This window comes from Enhydra lutris, unplaced genomic scaffold, assembly GCF_002288905.1.
Source record: "Enhydra lutris kenyoni isolate GAN:26980312 unplaced genomic scaffold, ASM228890v2 scaffoldscaffold11, whole genome shotgun sequence".
Classification (NCBI taxonomy): domain Eukaryota; kingdom Metazoa; phylum Chordata; class Mammalia; order Carnivora; family Mustelidae; genus Enhydra; species Enhydra lutris.
The window spans coordinates 34,833,433-34,858,695 of record NW_019154095.1 but is presented as its reverse complement, the minus strand read 5'-3'; the positions used below and the strand labels follow the sequence as shown (position 1 = coordinate 34,858,695).

Genomic DNA, 25,263 nt, shown 5'->3' with positions numbered 1-25,263 from the left:
GTCTCTCTCAAATAAACAAAATCTTAAAAAACAAAACAAAACACAACAAACCAGGCCTATCCTTCCACACAACAGAAGATGCAACATGTGAATTCCTCAGCTGAACATCTTCTAATTTTTGGAAGTTCATAAATAAAACCTTCAAGGAAGTAGAGTGAATATTTTACTATTGGGAGGGTAGTGATGGAAGATTTGTGGGTGGCTGGGCGGTGACGGTAGATAGGCTTCATGCCTCAACCTCACACCCGTCCATTCACTTTCAACATGTCTTTGAAGAATTTTTAAATGGAAAATTTTGAAATTTAAAAATTTTAAAGAATTTTAAAATAAGGGACTGCCTAGAAATTGTCTAGGTGGAAAAGTGTGCGGAAGGGACCATGTGCAATGGGGAAGATGCAGAAATTGAAACTCAGCATCCGGGACTACATGAAGCCAAATCAAAATTTAAATGAGTAGGCAATGCTAAAGACTCCTGGAAAATGTCGAATTTCTCCAGTAACTGCAAAGAACAAGAACAGCAAAAAGACAACAGAAAACCAGAGGGGCAGGGAGGGTAAAGGAAATAAGAGAAGGGAAGGGGCCCAAATCTCATCGGAATTGAGGTCTTGGGAGAAGAGAGAAGACACTACTGCCCTCTTTTACTTACAATATTTTAGAGAAGGACACTAGGTGGATGAGATGCTACTGTGGATCATTTTGCTTGCCCTGGGAGGGTTACCTTTTCCTCTAACAAGATAAGGTGGTGGCCGCACTGGTGTGGAGGGAGCGGTCTTCGTTACCCATGAGCCGATGTCGCTGCTGGATCTTCCCGGGAAACTGGTGCAGAGTTCCAGGAAATCAGGGCTGAAGGAGTGCTGCGCTGAATGCGTGCGGTGGTATGGCAGGAGTGGGCACAACGTGGCAGAGAAGTCCAGGTGTCGGAGCTCTAGACATAGTCAAAGGAAAACTCAGGCATCCATCTGTCTTCCCTCCTCTCCCTCCAATTCCCTTCCTGACGCCCGGCACGCATCGAGACTACTGGCCGCTGCCCCTTTAAGGGCCTCCACTCCTCCCCCCACTACCCCACCCCAAGCGGTGGCATCAAGCGGGTGGGGTGGGGGGGAGGCTGAGCATTCTCGCCCAGTCAACTAGGGAAGATGGCCCAGGCCGAGGAAATCGCTCCCACGCCCCGCTGTCCCCTCCCCTGAGCTGGGGGAAGGGACCCATCTAGAAGGGAGACCCTCTCTCTCTTTCCTTCCCGTCCCACGCACGCCCTGGGAATGTCTCCGTGGTCTCACCCGAACAGCTCTCTGGCCTCGTGGCCTGCTGACCCCACCCCGACGCCCAATACTGCCGACGCGAGTGGGCTGCCAGGGGTGCCGTGGGCGGTGGCCTTGGCGGGGGCGCTGTTGGCGCTGGAGGTGCTGGTCACCGTGGGAGGCAACCTGCTGGTAATCGTGGCCATCGCTCGGACGCCGAGACTCCAGACCATGACCAACGTGTTCGTGACTTCGCTGGCCACAGCAGACCTGGTGGTGGGACTGCTGGTAGTGCCGCCGGGGGCCACCTTGGCCCTGACCGGCCACTGGCCCCTGGGAGCCACTGGTTGCGAGCTGTGGACCTCAGTGGACGTGCTGTGTGTGACAGCCAGCATTGAAACCCTGTGCGCCCTAGCCGTGGACCGTTACCTGGCAGTGACCAACCCGCTGCGCTACGGTGCGCTGGTCACCAAACGGCGCGCCCGGGCAGCAGTGGTGCTGGTGTGGGTCGTGTCCGCCGCGGTGTCGTTTGCCCCCATCATGAGCAAATGGTGGCGCGTGGGAGCCGACGCCGAGGCACAGCGTTGCCACTCCAATCCCCACTGCTGCGCTTTCGCCTCCAACATACCCTACGCGCTGCTCTCCTCCTCCGTCTCCTTCTACCTCCCGCTTCTGGTGATGCTCTTCGTCTACGCGCGCGTTTTCCTCGTGGCTACGCGCCAACTGCGCCTGCTGCGCCGGGAGCTGGGCCGCTTCCCGCCCGAGGAGTCTCCGCCGACTGCGTCGCGCTTTGTGTCCCCGGCCCCGGCTGGGCCGTACGCTTCGCCCGCAGGGGTGCCCTCTTACGGTCGGCGGCCCGCGCGCCTTCTGCCTCTCCGGGAACACCGGGCCCTGCGCACCTTGGGTCTCATCATGGGTACCTTCACTCTCTGCTGGTTGCCCTTCTTTGTGGCCAACGTGATGCGCGCTCTCGGGGGCCCCTCTCTGGTTCCCAGCCCGGCTTTCCTGGCCCTTAACTGGCTAGGCTATGCCAACTCCGCCTTCAACCCGCTCATCTACTGCCGCAGCCCAGACTTTCGCAGCGCCTTCCGCCGTCTCCTGTGCCGCTGCCAGCGTGAGGAGCACCAGGCCGCCGCCTCCCCGCCTGGCTACCCATCGGGCGCCCCTGCCGCACTGGCCAGCCCCGCGGGGTCCAGGCAGTGCCCACCGCTCAACGGGTAGGTAACCGAGGCGAGATGGCAGGCGGCTCAAGATAGGAAGCATTCTGTGTCTCCTTTTGGTCATTTCGAGTTTGGCGTTCGGTAGGATGAGGTGGGTTTGGAGAGGTCTCTACAGCGAAAGAAGGGGAGGCATGGAGTAGGGAACCAAAATGGGACCCAGGACCTTTTCTTTTCCCGCATCCGACCCACCTGCCCCCCGGGCTGAAGCAAAGGAGGGCAGCGGATTGTTCAACCCAGGACCCAACCAGTGTGCGCCAGGAAGTGCGGCTGTCTCCTGAGCCTGCCTGGTCAACTCTAGATTTTCTAGCTCAGTAGTTTGGCCTCCCAGATTTCTTGCCACCAGTTGGGCCGGCTTTGACTTGCAGAGAAGACTAGAGGCCTTCCCAAACTCTCGGTCTCAGCTCTGGTTTCTTTGAAAAGTTTGGTAGCTATGGAGGGATAGTGAGAAACCACTTGGGTATGAAGGATAAACAGGAGTGGGGGAACCCGTGAGTGAGTTTCGGCTCTCCCTGGAAGGAGCAGGGCTGGTTTAGGGTTGGGGGTGGGTTTTTTGTGGCTGGGTGGAGCCCAGCCCAGATGCTCTTTGTGTGATTACATACTTAAGCTTTCCAGGGTCCCTGACTTTTACTCCTTTCCTATAGTGCCCCTGTCCCCACCCTGTGCCCCTCATCCCAAGATATGTTATCTCCCTTTTCCAGGGCTTCCTGGGGGGAGTTTCTTAGGTCCTGAGCGATGAGGAGAAAGAACTCTGTTGATCCAGAACTTTTGGAAAGCCTCTGGCCCCTGTTTAGAATGAGCCCTGTGGAGTGCCTCAGCTGGAAATCTCTGACTTCCAGAAACTGATGACTTGGCTTTGGGATGGGGAGGGGGGGCCTATAGGGGAGGGGAAATCCTTACCAAGTAGGTTTTCATCAGCCTCTTGTCTCTCTCAGAGTTTTCTAAACCCCATCCCTGAACTTCACCACTACCCCAGCAGCCTGAGCTCAGCTGCCCGTGGAGCTCAGGACTAGCTTTAGAGGTGCACCTATGACCTTGCTCACTTCCATGCTGTGTGCTTAAGGCAAAGAGAGCACTCCTCCTTCCACTCCTTCTGCTGCCTGGACCTGAGGGACCAGGCAGTGTTCTTCGGGTTCGGGGGCCTACCTAGGCTGGGAGCAGAAAGCTAGAAAAGTTCCGGGTTTGGGGTTTTGTACCTGACTCCATCACTAGGGATGTCTAAGCACTAGCTTCCCCACTTTGGTGCCAGAAGGACTTCGTCAGGGTTTTGGGGGGGGGAGGCAGGGAGGGGCTGGAGGGCAAACCATTAGAACGGATCCCTTCTCTTCCTTGGAACATCAAATTAATAAATATTACCAAATGTGGTTCATCCCCTGCCTTCTTTTCTCCATTTCTTTCCCCCATAACCCCCTTACTCCCTTCTTAGAGCTGGCTTGTGGCAGACACAATAAATTAGGACTAACCCCTGCCCCCTTCTTCCTAATCAGGGTGAAAGAAAAGATGAAAAGTCTGTTTGGGTGAAAGGGAGTGAGCTTGAGCCTTTGAGGCTCCTATATCCCCATCTTTCCAAAATTCATGGAATCCACTTGCAAGTGGGGAGCAAAGCCAAGCTGCCCGCGGGCTTGAGGGCAGTGCTCCTAGGAGGACACAGTTTGCTGCGCTCAGGATCAGGGCACATGGGGTGTATGTTAGCCCCCATGCTATAAGCCAGGGGTGCATTTGTAAGATCCCATTGCCATGGGGAACCAGTTTTGTCTAGTGTTGCGTGTGTGTGTGTGTGTGTGTGTGTGTGTGTGTGTGTGTCTGGAGGCACAGAGCATTGTTTGTGTTGGGCAAATGTCTTTGGTTATAAATATATTCTGATCCCATCCTTTCTACAACCTCTCCCTTTCCTGGGCTGCAGAAATTGAAGTTATCCTTTTGAAGGAAAGCCGGAGTTACAAGTTTGACTCAGCTGATAATTTTTCCCCCTTATTCCAATTCTTAAGAACCTCATCAGGCAGTTTTCTATGGAAAGAAAATTTCTGTGGAAATCACTGAATCGTTTTGTGAGTTCTTATTTAAACTCTATAAGCAGAGAGCATTGTCCTAGCTGATTTACAGGGTGGCTAGTAAATCATCAAATGTTTGCTGTGTGACAGCGAGGGGCAATGCACCGGCTAGGTTCCGGGGCTCCAGAGTTACAAAGTTTAGATCTGTCTTGAGGATAAGCTCAGTGGATTTCCACATATGGGTGTTCCCTGTGAATTGGACCTGGCCTCTGCAGCTCCTTTTTTCCAGGAGCCCAGGTTTTATATCTTCGGATGTTTGCATGCCAAAGATGACTTTCTCCTTCTCGATCCAGAACTGTCTGAGATCTCTGGGGTCTGCGGTGCTGGAGGTTTCTTGGCAAGGCCTTCATTTTTGAATCCTTAGTGGAGAAGGAAGTCTTGCTTTGGCCGGGGAATAAGTACCAGGGCTCATCTCTCCATCTCTGGATATTTTTCCAACATTACCAAGGAAAGTTGTCCAGTCAGTCCTAGGCAGGGAAGAAGGATGATTTGGGGAGTGGGGGGGAGGAGTGGGGCTCTGGTTTATAGAAATGTCCTTGAACCTTATCCAAGAGCTCATACTGCCCAAGTCTTGCTTGACACACACCCATGTGCCAGCTGTCAGGCCCTTTTAGAGTGTTTAGACTTGCACGGGGCTGTGGACTCTGTCTGCAAATTGTCACCAGGGCATCTGACAGATGGGGAGTCAGCCATTCTGGTCATCCCTCCAGCAACTTGTGGCCAGGTGTCAGGGAGAGGGCGATTTACATCTTGGATGCTGAGCAGGCTGCTTTTGTTAGCACAGGGCCTGAGCACTTGAACTCTGGAAGACAAACAACCATCCTTCGAACCTAGAGAAGTGAAACTTACAGACCAGTGATAAGGAAAGAGCCCATGGAACCCTGGCCTTCCCAGAGGCTGTTAACAGGGGTTGGTGTGGGCAGAAATGACTGGGTGAAGGGGGCGGAGCTCAGTGGAGAAGGAATGAGTGACTGGGTTTTCCAGAGGTGACTTACCTTCTGCATTAGGTCATCAGGTGGAACCGCTAAGGGGCAGGCAGAATTAGGGTAAGGAGGAGGTTGAGAACAGGCTTTTCCTAGGACTGTCCCTATGGTAGATTCTTCTGGAGGACGGTGGTAGTTGCGGACTGTGGGTCTCATGGGTAGTCATAGGGCTACCATCCCACACCAGCTTCATTCTTCAGCTCTTAGAAAGTAGGGGCACCTTCTCCCCTTTCATTCTAGGGGCACAGGTGAAGGCCATGGGAATAGTGCTCCTTTAGGTTTTGATCCTGAAAGCCAATCCTCTGTCCCACCCCCCCGCCCCCCCATGCTTCCAGGCTGCCGATCTGTATCTGTGTTTGCATGTCTCTCCAGAAGTGGGGGCCTGCAATGGGGAGGGGGTACAGCTGATGCTCTCCCCCGCCCCATGCAAAAAGCCCTGGATGTGGTCCACCGCAGGCCAATTAGTTGAAACATAATATGCACCTCAGTTAGATTAGCAGAAACTCCAGGAGGCAATCTAATTATGACATTAAGGAAATTCAAGACGCTTTCCTCAGCATCCTCATCTATGAAGTAAAGGGAGAAAGGTTGACTTTCTTCCTCTCTTGCCTTTAGAGGGGGAATGAGTGTGTCTGGGATAGCTGGCTCGCCTAAATCTCTGCGAGGCAGTCCGCAGTCCAAGGAAGAGACAGCTTTGCGGCTTCCGGCTTTGCTCCCCGCGCCCCAACCGGCCCCCGCTACGGGAATATGCGGTGCTGGGCGTCCCCTGATGGTGATAGGAGGTACAACATGTGTGGGTTTGGCCGTGTAGGTCTCGAGAAGGGCAGCAGGAAATGCGTTTTCTTAAGGGACTCTCAGAGCTGGGAGAGATCATAGAAATGATTTAGTCCAGTCCTTTGGTAAAGTAGACGAAGAAACTGGCCTCTAGGGAGGTGAACTGTAAGTAGCCAAGATTACTTTAGTCAGAGAAAGGCAACACTGGTAGCATAGAGAGCACCAAATTTGAGGCTGGAGAAGCAAGGAAAGGAGAAGGAAGGAAATAGCCATTGATTGAGCACCAGTCCGCATGCCGATACTGTAAGAGGGGATCTGCAAATGTTATGTTGAAGTGATAATAAATAGTAGAGCCTCACAGAAATCACATAGCTTCTAACTCAGTCTACCGGGCTCTAAAGTTCATCCCTACCCCCCACCCCAAACACACACACACTGATAATCAGTTATGTGACACTGAGCAGGTTACTTGGCCTCTCTCACATTTTGTTTGCCTGTGAATCAAATAGAGATTCTATTATTGTTCTACTCAGCTCAGCCAGACGGGTTCTGAAGACCAGATGAGAGACCGCATATAGAGTGTGGAAATGGATAGGGTTCCTCTGGTGTAAACAGTATCATCAGAGTAGGGAGCGAGGATTCATCTCAAGCCTCCTGGTTTTAATCTGTGGGTAGTCCTGCTCCCACTGACAGCCTAGATCTTGGACTTGTCTTTGGCCTGGGTGGGTATATCCTGCCTGGTCTTTCTTCTGCAGGTTCATCCCTGCCTCAGACGGATGCCCCTGGTTTCATATCCACGTCACTGTGCATGCACACACACGGCTCTTTTTTCACATTCAGACTCTGGTCTGGCCTCTGCCAGACATGTTAGTCCTGGTTTGGCTTACCCTTCGTTTCCCACACAGCAGTTGTGATGAGCTAAATCTTAAGTATGGACGGAAGTTTAGGACACAAGACACTTCCGGATGTCAGGGCTTTATGGCACATTATAGGAAAGATTATTAGAATGGGGCCCTAATGAACCAGAAAAGAAGATGGCCCCTTAGTTTGCTAGGGTTGGTGTAACAAATTCCTTTTCTCGTAGTTCTAGAGGCTGGAAGTAAAAAAATCAAGGTGTTTGCAGGATCACACTCTCTCTCTCTTGAAGGCTCTAGAGGAGGACTCCTTGGTTGGCTCTTGTAGCTTCTCATGGTTGCAGACAATTCTTGGCATTGCTTCTCTTGTAGCTGCATCATTATAACTTTTGTCTCCATCTTCACACGGCCATCTCCCTCTGTGTGTCTGTGTCCGCATTTTCCCTCTTCTTATAAGGACACCAGTCATTGGATTAGGGCCCGACTTAATTCAGTATGAGCTCATTTTAACTTGATTATATCAGCAAAGACCCTATTTCCAAATAAGGTCATGTTCTCAGGTTCTGAGGGTTAGGACTTCAATGTATCTTTAAGGGGGACACGGTTCAACCCACAACAGAAGGTATCAGGGGGAAGGAGGAATACTATCCTTCTAGGTTTTCTGTGTTCATCTTATTCCTGCTGTTTTATTATTTTTTAAAAGTCTTTTTAAAAATATTTTGTTTGTTTGTTTGACACACAGAGAGAGATCACAAGTAGGCAGAGAAGCAGGCAGAGAGAGAGGGGAAGCAGGCTCCCCGCTGAGCAGAGAGTCCGATGCGGGTCTAGCTTATGGGGGCCTCGATCCCAAGACCCTGAGATCATGACTTAACCCACTGAGCCACCCAGGTGCCCCATTCCTGCTGTTTTAAACCCACATTTTCAAGGTTCTGCTTCATCCTGTACTCAGAAGTGCAGTAGGGTTGCTATTTATTCATGGATTTCCACTTCTGGATCTTTCTTCCCTTCTCCCTGGGCCCCAGATTTGAGAAGCCACTGAACAAGTCAGAACTGTGTTTGTTGTCTCCTATGGACAGAAGTTGCTCTCCATTCTTCCCTCCTTCCTTTAGTGATAGAACCCCTAAGTTTTAGCTGGGCACATGGTCTTGCTAAGACATTGCAGCCTCCTGGCAGACATAGGTGTGACTATGTAAGTTCTAGCTGACTGAGGTGTAGAGCTTCCAGGTTTGCCATTAAAGGGAAAGGGCATATCCTCCATATCCAATCCTCCCCTTTGCACTGGCTGGAATGCAGGTGTGATGGTAGGAACTGAAGCAGCCACCTTAGGTCATGAGATGGCAACTATGTTTTACAGGTGGAAGAAGAACCAGATAGGAGGAGGAGCCTGGGTGTTCAACAGTGTGGAGTCACCATGTCCACCATGGATTGCTTCTGTTTAAGACTCTTACATGGAAGAAAAATAAATTCCTATCTTATTTAAGTGAGAGTTATTTTAGTCTTTTTTTTTTTTTTAAACAGCAGCCGAATCAAACAAATTCATCAATGAACGGATAATAAAAGGGTATAAATGAATGGGAATCTGCTGACCTTCTGTGATGAATGTAGCTTGGGTGACAAAACTGCCTTGCTTTAGTACCTCTTAGGGCATCCCTGATCTCTGGGAATTGGTATTTCTATAGAGTCGGAGTTCATGTGGCACTCGACACCACCAAGTCTGTCTCTTTGATGTTGATTCGCACTGGAACAATTATCAATGAGTGTATTCATTTTCCAAGGCTGCTGCAACAAGTTGCCACTATCTTTGTGGCTTAAAACAACAGAAATTTATTCTCTCATGATTTTGGAAGCCAGAAGTCTGAAAGCGAGGTATCAACAGAACAGGCTCCTTCTGGAGGCTCTGAGGAGGAGTCTGTCCCATGCCTCTTTCCTAGCTTCTGGTGGCTCTGGAAATTTTTAGCATTCCTTGGCTTGGAGACATATCTCACTCCAATCTCTACCTCTGTCCTCACTTTCTTCCTGTGTCCATGTGTGTCTCTTTTCTGTCTCTTATAGGGACACACGTCATTGGATTTGGAGCCTATCCTAATCCAGGATAACGTCATCTCAAGACCCTTAATTGTATCTGCAAAGAACATTAATCCAAATAAGGCCACATTCTGAGATTCCAGGTTAACATATATTTGGGGACTACCATTTGACCCAATATAGTGAGAGACACTTGTAAATCCTTTAACTGAGAGTTCTGGTCTTGAAGATTATCATCCACTCTAGTCACCCCTCAGGAAAGGGCTGTGTTCTCCAGAAGCTCTTAGGCTCTGTGGGAGGCAGAATTCTGAGAACTCCCAAGGACCCCTGTCCTTGTCTAATTCCCTCTGCTTAAATGTGGGTGGGACCTATAATTTGCTTCTAAGAAATAATAATATGGCAAAGGTGATGGGATATCACTCCTGTGATTAGGTTGTATTACATGGCAGAGGTGAAAGGACTTTAAAGATGTAATTAAGGTCTTTAATCAATTGATTTAGGTTAATTAAAAGGCAGATTATCCTGGGTGGGCCTGACCTAATCAGGCAAGCCCTTTAAAAGAAGGTCAGAGGTCAGAGATGGAAGACATCAGAAAGATACTCTGGCTGTCCTCAAGGAAGCTAGCCACCTGAGTTCCACAAGCACAAGGAAGTGGATCCTGCCAACAACCACGTGAATTGGAAGAGGACACTGAGCATCAGAGGAGACTGTGGACCTGGCTGACATCTTCACTATAGCCCGGTGAGACCCTGAACGGAAGATCCAGCTCCCCCATACACAGACTCTTGAGACATGGAAGCTGTGAGGTAATAAATATATGTTGTTCTAAGCTGTTAAGTTTGTAGTAATTTATTACACAACAATAGAAAACAAATGCAGATTCACTGCACAATTCTGCCCAAGGCTGTTCTCTCTAATAGTCCTTCTCTGGTGGTGTTTTGTTTCATTTTTTTATTTACTTAAGCAGTCTCTACCTGCAACAAGGAGCTCAAACTCATGACCCTGAGATCAACAGCTGCACACTCCACTGACTGAGCCAGCCAGGTGCCCTTCTCTGGTGGTGTTTTTAAAGGTTTCCCATCAGAAACCAAAATCCAGTGGAACCACAAGCTCAGGAAAGATCCCATGACCAGATATGGTTTACTATTCTTCCAAAGGACTTTTGGAGACTCTTGCTTGGGTGTCTGAGGAACAAGGTCCTTTAGATTTTGTGTTTGATGAAGCCCTGAGGGAACAACCAGTCATTCTATGATTCCTTGGCCCACACATACCTTTTTAAGAAAACGAGGAGCTAAAAGTTCAAAAGCGATTTATTTCTGAGTTGCTAGTGAGGAGCCACCCTTTTTACCACAAAAACACAGCAAACATAGTTCCCAAAATCTCTTCAGCAAGAACCAAGAAATGTTGCTTCCGCTGTTGGTATTCCCAGAAGGGAGAAGGGATGGGTCACTCCTTCCCAGGGAAGGGAGAAGTGGGAACAGGAGAGCTTTGCAGCAGCTCCGTGCCACCCACAGTGTCTCTGGTTTCTCACCAGTCACTGGATCACATGAGTGAACCCTTCCTCCCAGGCCTCCCCCTGGGCCCAAGTCTGAACCTAACTGATGTTGGAACATTCTCCCAGAACCACAAGGAGGGAGACTGGGGAACTAAGGGAAGAAGCTTAGGCAGCTGCTTTTCCAATGGAGAAATTCCTACCATTCTTGGGGAAGAAGAAACATATAGAGCTGATGGTGAATTTTACTGCTCCAGCAACCTCAAGATCCTGAACCTAGCTGAGTGATGGCTTCCTCCCATTTTTGAGGGAGGAACTAGTTTTTTTTTTTTTTTTTAAGATTTATTTATGAGCGGAAGCAAGAGAGTGTGCTTGAGCAGGGGAGGGGCAGAGGGTGAGGGAGAAAGAGAATCTCAAGCAGAATCCCCACTGAGTGTGGAGCCCGATGGACAGACAGATGGACGGACAGATGGATAGGACACAAGGCTCGATCATAGGACCCCGAGATCATGACTTGAGCTGAGATCAAGAGTCAGATGCTTAACTGACTGAGCCACCTAGATGCCCCGGGAAGAACTAGTCCTAAGAACAAACTAGTTCTTACTCCTAGTCCACTCTCATGCTCATCTCCTTGGTAGGGTTGCTGGCTAGCTGGTATCAACCTGGTTGGTCTGCCATTGGACTTCTGACCTCATGAAATGAAAAACATGTTTAAACTTTGCTTTTGATGCCTTTAACATTTTTTGCAAGTTGTTGTATTGAAAAATTCTTTAAAAAGCAAGAGATAGAAAAGTTGCACAAAAATAAGTGGAACTTATTACTGATGCATAAGATATTGTTTAAATTAAGTGGATATTTTTCAGGATTGCCCTTGCTTGCCAGCATCTCCCTTAATGCTTGGTCTGTTCCTGGTATTTTTAGGGGGGACATGTGGCAAGTCTACCCATTAGCCACTGCCATAGCTCAGGTCCTCATCCCTTCTTAACCAAATGAACTAAAGTAGTTTCCACTTGGCCTGCCGAGTTCTGGCTACCCTCCAATTCATCCTCCATAAGACCCCAGAGAGATTCTTCTAAAATATAAATCTGACAATGTTATTCCCTTTCTTAAAATCATTCAATGGCTTTCTAAAGCATTTGGGGTGAGATTTGGAGCCCTCCATACAGAGTGTGGCATTAAATGGACAGTGCCTACCTTCCTTACCTGATTTCTCACTACTCTCCTCCTCCATACACTATTATTCCAACCACACTTATATTTACTAATGAACTCATTTTCTTCTTTATCTTTGTGTCTTCACACAGACTGTATCTCTGTCCTCCATCTAAACACAGATTGTACACTGTTTTCATCCACTCATCCATCCATCTCAGCAGTAATAGTGAGAAGAGTCTCTAGAGATATTACAAGATAAAAAGGATATAGTTTGCCAAGGAGTTGAATGTAGGGCATAAGAGAAAAAGAAAGATGTCAGGGATGAGACCAAGATTTTTGGCCTGACCACCTGGCAGAATGGACTTGCCATTGATCAAAATGGGGGTAGGACAAGGGAAGGAAGTGAGATATGAAACTATGAGTTAGTTTTTGGACACAATAAATTTGAAAAGTCTATTAATTATTTGTTGGAACATCAATAGGCATGTGGATTTCCAAATCTGTAGGTTAGGAGGAAAGTTGGATCTGGATATATAAATTTGACAGATGGATATTTAAGCTCATGGAAGTGGAATGAGCTCACGGGCATGGTGACCATAGACAGAGAAGAGAAAAATTCAGAGTGTATTAAATCAATACCTTAAACTTACACAATGTTGGCTATATGTCAGTTAGATCTCAATAAAGTTGGAAAAAATAAAACAACTTCAGGCATTAAAAAAAAAAAAAAAGAATACTGAGGATCAAGTCCTGGAGCATTCTAACATTTAGAGGTCAGAAATAGAAGGGACCAGAAAAGGCAACTGAGGAGCAGCAGCAGTGGGGTGAAAGGAGAAGCCACAGTAAGGAGCATCCTGGATGCCGTGGGAAGAAAGTGTTTCAAGGAGTAAGAGGCCTGTTGTGTCATACGCTGCTGACATCTCAAATAGGAGGACGAAGAATGCACCATTGTCATGTTTGACCTTGATGAGAGCTGCTTTGATGGCGTGGAGGTGATGGAATGGGCGCAAGAGAACTTGGGAGATGAAGAAGTGGAGATAGAAAATATAAAACATCTCTCCACAGCTGCTGTTCTGAAGAGGATCAGAGAAATGTGGTGGGTGGATGATCTCCTTGTCATCTTAATTAATCTGGGCACCTGTTTCCCAGAATTCTTGTTAGATTCTGGGTTAGAGTTGACCAAAAGAGGAGAAACCTGCCAAAGATGTGAGAGGCAGAAGAGAAGTGGCTCCCACTTAATACTGCAGGGACTTCAGAGTGAGAATAGAAAGCACACGTGTTGGGGTGGGCTGCTTGTCTTCAGACTCTCCTCCATCCCAGGCCCAGAGCAGGTGCTCTGCTTCCAGAGTGTGGGCTCTGCCGACTGTGGGATGCCACACCACTGGGGACTTGGCTGCACACCCGCAGATGTGGGAGCTGTGCAGAAGCCCTATCTTCCCATAGACCCCTCCACGCATTACACCTTCTGAGTCCCAATTCTGCAAATGATGTGTCTGGCTTCTCAGATTTCCCTGTAGGCTCTGATTTGTCCACCAGGGGGGTTTCAGGCAGCCTGACAAAGGATTTTTCTTTAAATCTCCAACTCCCTTCTGGGGACCTTCCTTTCCCTGGGTCCTCTTGCAATTGTGTGAGGTCTAATTCCCACAATACCCACATCGCTCACAGCAGTTCTGCTTCTCTGGTTGAACCCTAACTGGCTCATGGGGTAACAGCTGGAGAGGGGAGGGGAGGTCACCAGAGCGGTGTTTATTTTTAAGATAGGAGTTTCGCTGCCTGTTTGTACGCCCGAGAGAATATTCTAGGGAAGAAGGGTGATTGGCGATGGAGGAGAAGGACAACTGCAAAACAGTGTAGCCAGGACCCAGGCAACAAAGGCAGAGGGTGGACTGAGATGGGGCCCAGAAAAGGGGGGCTCAAGCACCCTAATAAGAGAAAAGAGAGTAGGTGGGTACTTACATCAGTAGATGGGCAGCTGTGATGGGCGCCCATGAAACCCTCTTTTTTTTTTTTTTTAAGATTTTATTTATTTATTTGACAGAGATCACAAGTAGGCAGAGAGAGAGGAGGAAGCAGGCTCCCCGCTGAGCAGAGAGCCCGATGCGGGGCTCGATCCCAAGACCCTGGGATCATGACCTGAGCCGAAAGCAGAGGCTTTAACCCACTGAGCCACCCAGGCACCCCTGAAACCCTCTTCTGATAGCTTTTCCTGTCTCTGTGAAATAAGTACCCTCAATAGTGTGGGAGGAAGTATGGGGGTGTTGGAGAAGAGAGGGAAAGGGGTGATAAAATTGTGAAAATTTGTCTTTTTTGGATGCCCAGCCTGTGTACCTCTTTCTAGAAGAAAGTCTTCCTTTTCTGACTCTCGTTGGAAGGAAGCGCCCACCTGCCCTAACTGAAGCTGTAATGACCAGACCGGCTCTCCTCCCACCCCTTACCTAGAGCTTTGGGGGCGGGGCACGAGATCACGTGAGTGGGCTCAGCCAATCAGGCACGGACTTCCTTGTCCGTGGGCCTTGGGAGATGCGAGTTGCGATGGAACTACGGTGGAGGGTCCTGATCCACAGCAGTAGCTGTGGCAGCGAAGACCCATGTCTGGGACCTGCAGTGGCAGCCGGCCTTCTGGTGGCCAAGCAGAGGACTGTGAAGGTGGGGCCAGTCACTGCGTCGTCTGCTGTTCAGCAGTAGGATCCCCACCTGCTTCCTTTCGTGGTCTGATGGTGGCCGTGCTTCCTGCTCCCAAATCTCCAGCCTCCCTATCGCCTACGCGAGCTACCATAGATCTTTTCTATAAATTCCTCTTATACACGAACCAGCTAGAGTCCATTTCTGTTGCTTGCCACCAAGACCCTAAACGGATACTGACCGGAATCAGAGACTTGAGCCAACTAACAGACATTCTTCTTTTCTGATTTCTTTTCACAGGCAGTTGACGTCATTTTGGGGGTTTCCTACGTGGCGGGGCCAGTAGCTTCTGAGAGCTTTAGGATCGTTTGCATACAGCTCTATGACTAGAGAGTAATGGACAGCTCTTCTCTGCCAGCTCCAGTAGGACTCCAGTAGCCCAGGCTTGAGCCACGTGCCTCTTCTCCCAGGAAGCGCTGTCACTCAGGATTCAAGGACCAAAGCTGCGGAGAGGGCTGGGGTCTGCTATCAGAAAGAGTAGGAAAAGGGTTTCTGGGTGGACTTAGAGAAAAATCACTACCTTACACCTTTTGGAAGCTCATCAGCCCATATTTTTCTCCAAACATGTAATTTTAAGAATGGTCAAAACTAACAGAAGGCAGTGTTTCTGCATGCAAGTAAAAACTTGCTCTCTACTCCCGAAAGGAACAACCCAAACTCACATCCAACGTCCAGCACAGAGTTAGGATCTCTGGGTGAGGTGAATTTTCCTCATCTGAAAGCGGCTACCCATGATACTGCAGCTTATGGACTGAAACAGAATTTAACTATTCCCTAATATATCCAGTGTTCAGTGCTGGGAGGGAAATGGCTATGAAGGCCATCTAGAAAAGCAGGGAAGGGGAGCAACACACAGTGATCACTGGTCCAGAGCACATACCACGTTTATGTGGACAGGGACATAAGGAGAAACCATTTGTTTGATCCGCGTTCCTAGCAATGGAATGAGCTCTTTGGATCAGTTATAAGGACACCCCTCTCTCCCAGCCCTTTATGATTTTTCTTTACCCTTTGTCCTCCTTGACTGAGCCTGAGGGGTCTATGGGGAAATTTCCCCATGAGGACTACTCCACTTTAGCAGCCAACTTCTGTGACCATGGTTACTAGAACCTGAAGATTGGGGTCTTGCAATTTCCTGTGTGGGGGGGGGACCCTTTAAAAACTAGTCTGTTCAAATGTTAGTTTGAACTTCCCAAATACTCTGTGTTATAAACTCTAGACTCAAAACTTCCTTGGATATTGATATGATGGTTTCTGTCTCTTGGTAGCCTGAGGGGCATGCTCTTTTCCATAATAAACCTCACACAATTCTATAATATTTGTTGATCCCCATTTAAAAATGCATAGGGGCTCCTAGGTGGCACAGTCAGTTAAACATTGGACTCTTGGTTTTGGCTCAGGTTGTGATCTCAAGGTCATGAGGTTGAAGCCCATGTTGGGTTCATGCACACACTCATGCTCTCTTTCTCTCTCTCAAAATAAATAAATAAATCTTAAATAAAATGCATACACTGAGGTGGAGAGAGTTTAAACCACTTACCTAAGGGTATATAAGTATTAAAGGGGAAAGCTGAGATGGAAAGCCAGATCTGCCTAGCTCTTCTGTCCACTCTACTATGAGGCCCTAGTTGACAGTCGGTGGGGCAGGGTTGGCGGGTCTTATGTCTGAGTGCTGTGGCCAAGAGGGAAGGTAGGTAAGAGCTGAAGGAACTATTTCCAGGGGACTCTGAGGGTTACAGACATGTACTGACTGCTCTGGTAGGTGAGAGTTTATGGCTTTGGAAGCTTTAGGAGAATGGGTCCTCGGCGTTCACACTGGGGTCCTGTAGTTGTCAGAGTGGTCACTGGTCACTGTGGCAATAAGGAAATGCTGGACCCAAGTGATGTCCTACGAAACAGATGTGGACTAGGGGTATGACTGCACTGGATGAATGTGAAAGAATGTTCCCCAAAGTCACACAAGAACACCCTGAGAATGGTCAGGAACAATTGGGGAAGATTAAGATCAGCTAGTGGTCCATACTGTGTAGGAAAAGGCAGATTATTCTAATTCGTTGAACCATGTCTGTACCTGGGCTGCTGAGAGAAGCGAACATGGGGCCATAAACACTCCACTCCAGTTCTCAGCTCCCAGACAGAGCCTCTGGTATGAGCCAGCCAACTCCTCCATGGTGACTCCCTCCTGCTGTCACACTCCATAGCCTTGGGGTCATCCAGAGAGCAACTTCCCTGCATCCCATGGCTGCTGAGACAGCAACGGAGACCCTGGAAGTTTAACAGATTTAGAAGTACAAGGACAACACATATAAAAATAGGCATTAAAACTGGTGGGTTTTTTTTTTTAAAGATTTTATTTATTTATTTGACAGACAGAAATCACAAGCAGGCAGAGAGGCAGGCAGAGAGAGAGAGTGGGAAGCAGGCTCCCTGCCAAGCAGAAAGCCTGATGTGGGGCTCAATCCCAGGACCCTGGGATCATGACCCGAGCCGAAGGCAGAGGCTTTAACCCACTGAGCCACCCAGGCGCCCCAAAACTGGCGGTTTTTAAGACTTCAGAATGGATGATGCAGTGAACCCTTGCTGACTGCTTTCCTAGCGCCCCTTCCCTGCCCATTCCCATTTTTAAGAACACTGGAGATCTCTTTTAAGGAAACCTTCTGTCCCCTCTCTCTCGTGTGGTCTGGAAGGGATCCACCTCAGCTCCAGCTCTAGGCAGTTGGTTTAAACCCACTAGAGTATCTCATCCTCCCCCATGATCATGTCAGAGATGGGCCAGTGACTCAATGCAGCCAAGAGAAGGGAAAAAGGAGACTGGGGGCTTCAGGGAAGGAAACGTTCTTATTCCTCCAGGGACCTAAGAGAAGAGGTGCTCTCCCTTCCTCTGGATTGTAAGGATATAATGTCTGGAAAGGCTGCGGCCATTTTTAAAAACATAAACACAGTATTTGAATGGGAGATCTATGTGTTTGGTTTAACATTTCCCAAGTACAAAATGATGTACAATGAAAAGCAGGTTAATCTTCCTCCCTGTCCTTATCCATCAACCACCCATTTCTACTCTCCAGAGGCAGTCATAGTTACCTGCTACTGGTATGTATCCTTCCAGAGATTTTCCATGCATATACATGCAAATGTATTTTTTATTCTCCCCACACCCTCCCCCCAAATGTTCCTCCACTTTGCTCTCTATTCTGTACCTCCCTGGTTTTTACTTAAGGTGGTATCTTGGAGATTTTTCCACAAAGGTACACAGAGGGCTACTTTATAAAAAAAATTTTTTTTAATTTTTAAAATTTCTTTTCAGTGTACCAGAATTCATTGTTTATACATCACACCCAGCGCTCCATGCAATACATGCCCTCCATAATACCCACCACCAGGCTCACCCAACTTCCCACCCCCCCACCCCTTCAAAACCCTCAGATTGTTTTTCAGAGTCCATAGTCTCTCATGGTTCATCTCCCCCTCCAATTTCCCTCAACTCCCTTCTCCTCTCCATCCCCCCATGTCAGAGGGCTACTTTTAACAGCTGCATAGAATTCTATTATATGGATGTTCCATTATTTTTTTTAAAGATTTTACTTATTTATTTGACACAGAGAGAGATCACAAGTAGGCAGAGAGGTAGACGGGGAGAGAGAGGGAAGCAGGCTCCTCGCTGAGCCGAGAGCCTGATGTGGGGCTTGATCTCAGAACCCTGAGACCATGACCTGGGTGGAAGGCAGAGGCTTAACCCACTGAGCCACCCAGGCACCCCTATGGAAGTCCCATTATTAATTCAAACATGCCTTTAGTAATTGGCATTGTTTCTTTACAAATAGAACTGCTCTGTAAACTTCTCTCAAATGTGTATCATATTGTACTTGCTACATTCACTTTTGCTCCTGTGCCCAGAGTTGGCTGGAGAACCAAACTGAAGCATCCAGAAGAGCAGAGTCAAGGAAATCACAGGGAATGAAGCCGGAGCCCTGGCGACACACTGACACTCTGGACTGAACTGTGATCGAAGTCAGATGTACGGTGGGCTGCCCGGTTACAGAGCAAATAAGTGCTCTCTCTTGCTCAGGCTAGTTTGGGTTGGGTTTTTCATTACTTGCAACGGAAACAGTTCTGTTTGGCACACAGGTTAGAATTCTCACAACTGAAATGTGAAGTGAAAACTGTGTGATGACAATGATACGTACATTTTGATTTCAATTGTCTTAAAATATAAACATCGCAGAAGAGAAACTGGAGGAGGGTAACACCAAAATGTTAAGTGTGGTTGTAGATTGTTTGTAGCAAATCGATGTTCTTCATTATAGTTGTTTCTTTTTAAAAATATTTTATTTATTGATTTGACAGAGAGAGAGAATGCAAGCAGGGGGAGCAGGCAGAGGGAGAGGGGGAAGCAGGCTCCCCACGGAGCAGGGAGCCTGACGCCTGGCTCAATCCCAGGACCCTGGGATCATGATCTGAGACAAAGGCGGACGCTTAACCGACTGAGCCACCCAGGCGCCTCTTCATTATAGTTTCTTGAGGTTTTAAAATTTTCTACAATGATGGGGATGATTTTCATAATCATTTGTTGCAAGGCAGGTTCCCTGGAGGCACAGCCTGAGATAGGGATTTGGGGTTCATGATTTGCAGAGGGAGCACACTGTAGGAGGAGACTGTAAGAAGTAGCATGGTGAAGGGGAATCGGGCTTTTCAAAGATGTGGTTCCAAGTCAAGTCTAGCCTTGAGCTGATTTGGGGGGTGGGCCGTGGAGTGCAAATTGAGCCAAGAGATACCCCAAGACAAGAGGCCTGGCCTTTTGCATGCCTGGGTTAGAGAGTCATTGGCTGCCCCCCGTTGGTGAGGACGTAAACTGCAGGTGGTTTTTGGGTGAGCAAGTCCCTGTCAGCAGAGGGCTACTTTTCAGAGAACTGGATCTGGAAGAGGAGCCTTATCTGCCAGCAGGGCAGGTAAAGGATATCTGCGTGAGACACCAGCAGTGTCTACAACAATCACTTACAAAGTTATTTTTAAGAAATAAAAAAAGAAAGCAAATCGTAAGACTGATCCTCCAGAGGCTGGCTCTTTGTGCCCTTGGTTTCTGCCATCTACACTTGCTGCTGGGCCTGATGAAATGGTTAACCAATATAGAAGTCTTGGCTCTAGATCTGAGAGAAAATAGGATTGGCCTACGGAATTGCAGATTATCCTGTTTCTAAACATAGGAGTCTTTATTTAAAATAACTATGGAGGGGCACCTGGGTGGCTCAGTGGGTTAAGCCGCTGCCTTCGGCTCAGGTCATGATCTCAGGGTCCTGGGATCGAGTCCCGCATCGGGCTCTCTGCTCAGCAGGGAGCCTGCTTCCCTCTCTCTCTCTCTCTCTCTCTCTCTCTGCCTGCCTCTCTGCCTACTTGTGATTTGTCCCTGTCAAATAAATAAATAAAATCTTTAAAAAAAAACTTAAAAAAAATAAAATAAAATAACTATGAAAGGAAACAGTGCTTTCTTTCTATTCCTTTTAAAATCCGGGATCCTTAGCAAAACAAAAGTAGGAGCTTTTTAAATGTATCCCTCAACTTGGATTATTGCTGGGTCTGAGGTTTTCACTTCTGCACCTGGCTTCTGGGCAGCCTGCCTTGCCCTGTCTTCCAAGGACTGCCTTGCTACTTTGGTCTGGGCAACAGGGGGGCCAGAGAAGGCAGTGAGTTAGAGAGAGGTGCTTGGGAATTCCAGGTCCTCCCCTCTCCTCTCCCATCTCTGTGCGCTCTCTCAGGGAATGGTCTTCAACTTCCATGGAATATTCCCATAGCCTTTGGGAACCACCACCACAGAGACTGGGAATTGTAGCGTTCTGTTGCTCTGGTGACCAGTTGTCCAGAGCTTCTGCATTGGATCTGCCAGGGTTCTGGAAAGAGGCAGGTCTGGCTGGGCCAGGCTTGGAGGAAGGCTTTGGAGCAGGAGCCCAGAACAGCCTAGGCTTGGCTGTACTTGTGTTTCAGTGATGACTACCCTTTCGGTGTTCATGGATGTGCCCCTAGCCCAGAAGCTAGAAGGCAGCTTGTTAAAGACCTACAAGCAAGACAGTTGTCCTAACAAGATTTTCCTGGCTTTTAGAGGTAGATGCCTTGTGGTTTGGGAGTGTTATAAGACTTAGTACTCATATCCTGATTGCCTCTAGGAGGACAGTCTGCCCCTGCTGCAGAGGAACCTGGAGATGGTCACGCCTCCGCAAGTGGAGAGCTCTGTTTTTGTTAACAGAATTGCCCTGTGGGAAAAGTACAAAAAATGCTCTGGGTCATTCTGTGCCCTTTGCCCTTAGCTGGGGGCTTCCAGGGGTTTGGTAAGAGCTACGTCTTCTCCTCCAGCTCCATGCTTCGGGGTCTGCATGGGCACTATACTTTCTTCAGCCTCTTCCTTCTCCCCTCTCCTCCCCTTTTCTGTTCCTGAACTAAGAAGGGCACCCCAAAATGACTCTTCTGAAATGCAGCCAGCCCTTGCCACTGTGAAAGTCGGGGCTACCTTTGTTTAGTCTCATGGGTCTAGAACTCCCACATGATATGTCATATTTGCCCTTTAAAATGGCACAGGCTTAAAAAAACAAAACAAAACATGGCTTCAGCTGTCTACTTTAAAAAGACAAAAATTAGACATTCACTCCCAGCACATTGTTTTTATAAAGGGGAAGGAAAAAAAAGAAAGTTGTCTTTTCCTAGGCAACTTTCCAAAGTCCCAATAAAGCCAGGACCGATGAGTTGTTTGTGGGCTGTCTGCAGAGCCCAGACTCGGAGGCCCTGAGGTCGGCCATCCAGAGCGCCCCTGTGGCTTCCCTCACAGTCTGCCAGACCAGCAAAGGCCATCCTTGGGTGTCTTCTGTGGTGCCCAAGATGCGCCTGCAGATCGCCCAGGATCCATCTCTGAACTACGAGTACCTACCGGTGAACGGCATGAAGTCATTCACTGAGGCGGCCTTGAAACTCCTTTTTGGAAAGCACAACCAAGTCATTGTGGAGAACAGGGTGAGAAGAAGGGCCCCTTGCTTACTTATCCAGACACAGGGAGTGGAGCTCTGGGGTTACACAGTCCTTAACCAGAAAGGGGTGCCTTGGAGGGCTCCTGGGCATTGACAGAGGGGGCCCTGAGACTCAGAGTCCGGAGACTTAATCAGTGGAGGACGGAGTCAGGATCCAAACCTGAAGCCACCATTCTTTGCATCACTCTGCTGATGTCCAAGCTCTTTCCAGAAAGGAATGACTTGGGTCTGAGGCAGGACTTCATCATTATTACTCTTTTAAAGAGTTACTTCTGTTTATTTTCTGCTGGCAGGTAGGGGGTGTGCACACTGTTGGTGACAATGGTGCCTTCCAACTTGGGGCCCAGTTCCTCAAAATCTGGCGTAAAGATTCTCAGATAGTTTACATTATTTCTTCCAAAAAAGGTGAGTTATTATGCAAAATGGGGGTGACAGAAGATCCTTCCCTCCTGTTCCTGAGTACCACCCCATTTGCCATCTTCACTGTTGCCCTTTTCACTCTCTGTCATGAGCAAGATGGCGGACAAGCCAAGTATGCTTGTCCTTTTCCTGTTATTGTCCCACCTTCTGCCAGTGACCCTCAGACCCATTCCCTGACACGTTTGCCTCCATTTCCTCAGTACCAGCTGGAGGGGGGCTGTGTTCCCACAGAACCCCATGGACTCGTCTTCCAGGACATGGGCTTTATAGTTCGTGAATACTCCTTCTGGGACTCCAAGCAGCTGTGCATGGATGCCAACGTGCTCCTCAATGTGGCAGAGGTAGAGAGGCCCCACTCAGAAACTTCTCCTCAGACCTGATTACAGTTTTATTTGCCTTTTGTCCCCGCTGACCCTGTTGTCATGAAAGGCCTTTCCTAGGCTTGAATTTGCCTGGCCCTTTAGTAGGAACCAACATTGGAGGACGACTTCTCCTCCACATGCCCTGGTGCCACTCCCACTTGGTAGGGGAAGTGCCTGATGAGACGGTGTCTACCTGCAGCAGGCCCCGCATGGCTGTATCTTTGTGATTGGGAACATTTGTGACTGCAACTTGACACAAAGTCAGTGGGCAACGTTGATGGCTAGCTTGAAGGTGAGCCCAACATCTGCCCAACTTTCTTCCCTTATGCTGTCATCTCCTCCATCAACCTCATTCTTTTCCCATTCTCCTTTCTCCTACAGAGCAAGCGGATATTCCTATTTTTTGACATTTCCAGTCAAGGTTTATCCACCGGGGACCTGGAAAAAGATACTGGATTCTTACAGTACTTTGTGTCTCAAGGCTTTGAGTTCTTCTGCAGCCAGTCTCTGTCCAAGACTTTTGGCATCTATGGTACGGAATGGGCAGAAAGGAAAGGAAAGGCCTTATGCTGAAGTGGTGACTTAGCCATGGCACAAATGATGTGCTTGGTAACTCCTATGCTCTGGAGAGAGCCAAGGACTCCAGAGAGAGCACCATGGAGGCAGAAGGGAAGAGCATTGAGCTACAAGTCAGGTTTTGTGGTTTCATCTCAGCTCAATTCCTAAAACTGGCTACTAAAACTGACTCTAGTTCTTTTTTTACATTTTATTTATTTGTTTGTTTATTTGCTTAGAGAAGGGGGAGAGGGAGAGAAAGAGAGAGAGAGAAACTCAAGGGGCTTGATCTCATGACCCTGAGATCATGACCTGAACTGAAATCAAGAGTCAGAGATTTAACTGACTGAGCCACCAACGTGCCCCAAGACTGACTCCAGTTAAATCATTTTGCCCCTTTGGGCCTCTGTTTCCTCATCTATAAGATGAGGGGGAGGGTTTAGTGATCTTTCAAGTGCTTTCCATCTTTGAGGCTCTTACTTATAGCTACTTTTTCTGGAAGAAGAGCCTCTGGCCACTTCCTGGGGTCTGGATACAGGCTTGGCTGGGAAGGGGGGGACCCAGTGGTCCAACCCTCTCTTCTGCAAGGTTGGATGTAAAGTCATAAGAGAAGGCTCTGGTAACAGAGGACACTGAGGGGCTGTCTGTCCCAATGCTACAGATGAAGGAGTAGGGATCCTGGTTGTGGTGGCACTCAACAATGAGCTCCTGCTCTGCGTCCTCTCCCAGCTGATGAAACTCACCCAGGCCCTGTGGCTAAACCCTCCTACTACTGGTGCTCGCATTATCACCTCCATCCTCTGTAACCCTGCTCTTCAGGAAGAATGGTAAGAGTAAAGTATAGGGCGGGAAAGGATGGCAGAGCCTCTAGACGTATGTACAGACTTGCCCATTCACAAGATTCTTCCTGCTTAGTTGCCTTGAGGAGGCAATTTGCTTTGACTCTATTCATTCACCAACATTTGCTGAGGACTCATTGTGTATCAGCAGCAGGGGCTGTGCCCAAGGTTGCCTTACCTTGGGGGAGTGGGCCATGGGACGTTCTTTTCGGACACAGTCCAATGAATTATTTGAACTCTTCCAGGTGGAGAAGATTAGGCAGCCTCAAGGACTTGCGACTCTGGCAAAATCTGCCTATGAGCCTGCTTGGCTTGCTTAAATTAATATGGGCTGAAACTCCTCTCCCACTTGTAACAAGATCCCGGGCTCCACTAGGATGCCCTCAGGCACTGTGGTTGGGGCTTTGGAAGGCAAGAAGAGTACAATGGCAATGAGGAGTTTAACAGCAGGGAAACCTCATACTTCAATTTCCTGCTGTCTTTTCTTTGGCAGGAAGCAGAGTCTGAAAGGGCTTGTAGAGAACATCATGCTGATCAAGGAAAAGGTGAAGGAGAAGCTCCGACTCCTGGGAACACCTGGCTCCTGGGATCACATCACAGACCAGAATGGGTCCCATAGCTATCTCGGACTCAATGGTAAGTGTCTAGGAGAGGGTAGCTCCCTCTTTTCTGACCTTGGGATTGTGTTTGAGCATTAAACTTCACTGACTGGGTGACCAGTCCCTAGCTTCACCTCAGAGTTTGATTGGCAGGAAGATGAGTTGCTTTAAAGACCCTTCTGGATCCCCAGAAATGCTGACACTTCCTATCCCCTGTCATGCCCCCTGGGTTAGAGGGGAGTTAGTATCTCAGACCCTGGGATTATCACCAGTCCAGCAGGTGGAATACCTGGTCAAGAAAAAGCATATCTACCTCCCCAAGAACAGTCGGATCAACTTCACCTGTATCAATGCCCACAACATAGATTTTATCACTCAGAGCATCAACGAGGCTGTCCTCTCCACCAAGGGCTTGGACTAATGTCTTCAGAAAATTGATGAGCCTCGGTTGGAATAAAAAGCTTTAGTCTTCGCAAAAATTCTTTGCTGATTATTCATTGCTGCAGTTCATTTCTCTCTTCCCACCTGTTTATGAAGCATTGGTCTGGCCTCAGCAAAGAGAGGTTAAAAAGGCCCAGAGAAGAAGGGAATGTCTATCTTCAATGACCATCTCATATTTATTGAACACTATATTAAGGTCCTGATCAGGTGCCTTAGTTTGTTTGGGCTGCTATACCAAAATACCAACCATTCAGTGTCTGGTGAAGGCCCTCCTCCTGGTTCATAAACAGCGTCTTCTAACTAGAACATCACATGGTGGAAGAAGCAGGGGGTCTCCCTAGGGCTGCTTTCATAAGGGCACTAATAATATTCATGAGGGCTCTGCCTCCATGATCTAACCACATCCAAACACCATCACATTGGAGATTAGGGTTCAACATAGGACTTTTGAGAGAACACGAACATTTAGATCATAGCATCTGGGCATCAAAGGGAAGGCAAAAAAAACAGGTACAATCCAGTGCTTTTTCTCCAGAAGCTTATAGTTTAATTGAGAGATGAGCCTTAGT

The 25,263-nt window shown here is 48.3% G+C and overlaps 1 protein-coding gene across 1 annotated transcript; it reads left to right on the top strand.

Moving 5' to 3' along the window:
- Window positions 1-1,259: 1,259 nt before the first annotated feature.
- LOC111144584 (beta-3 adrenergic receptor-like) lies at window positions 1,260-24,731 on the top strand. The gene is given in 5 exon segments (XM_022498945.1): window positions 1,260-2,459; window positions 22,642-22,792; window positions 23,477-23,642; window positions 24,148-24,290; window positions 24,526-24,731. Coding segments are annotated over 5 exon segments (1,809 nt in total). The 3' UTR covers window positions 24,675-24,731.
- The last annotated feature ends 532 nt before the right edge of the window (window positions 24,732-25,263 follow it).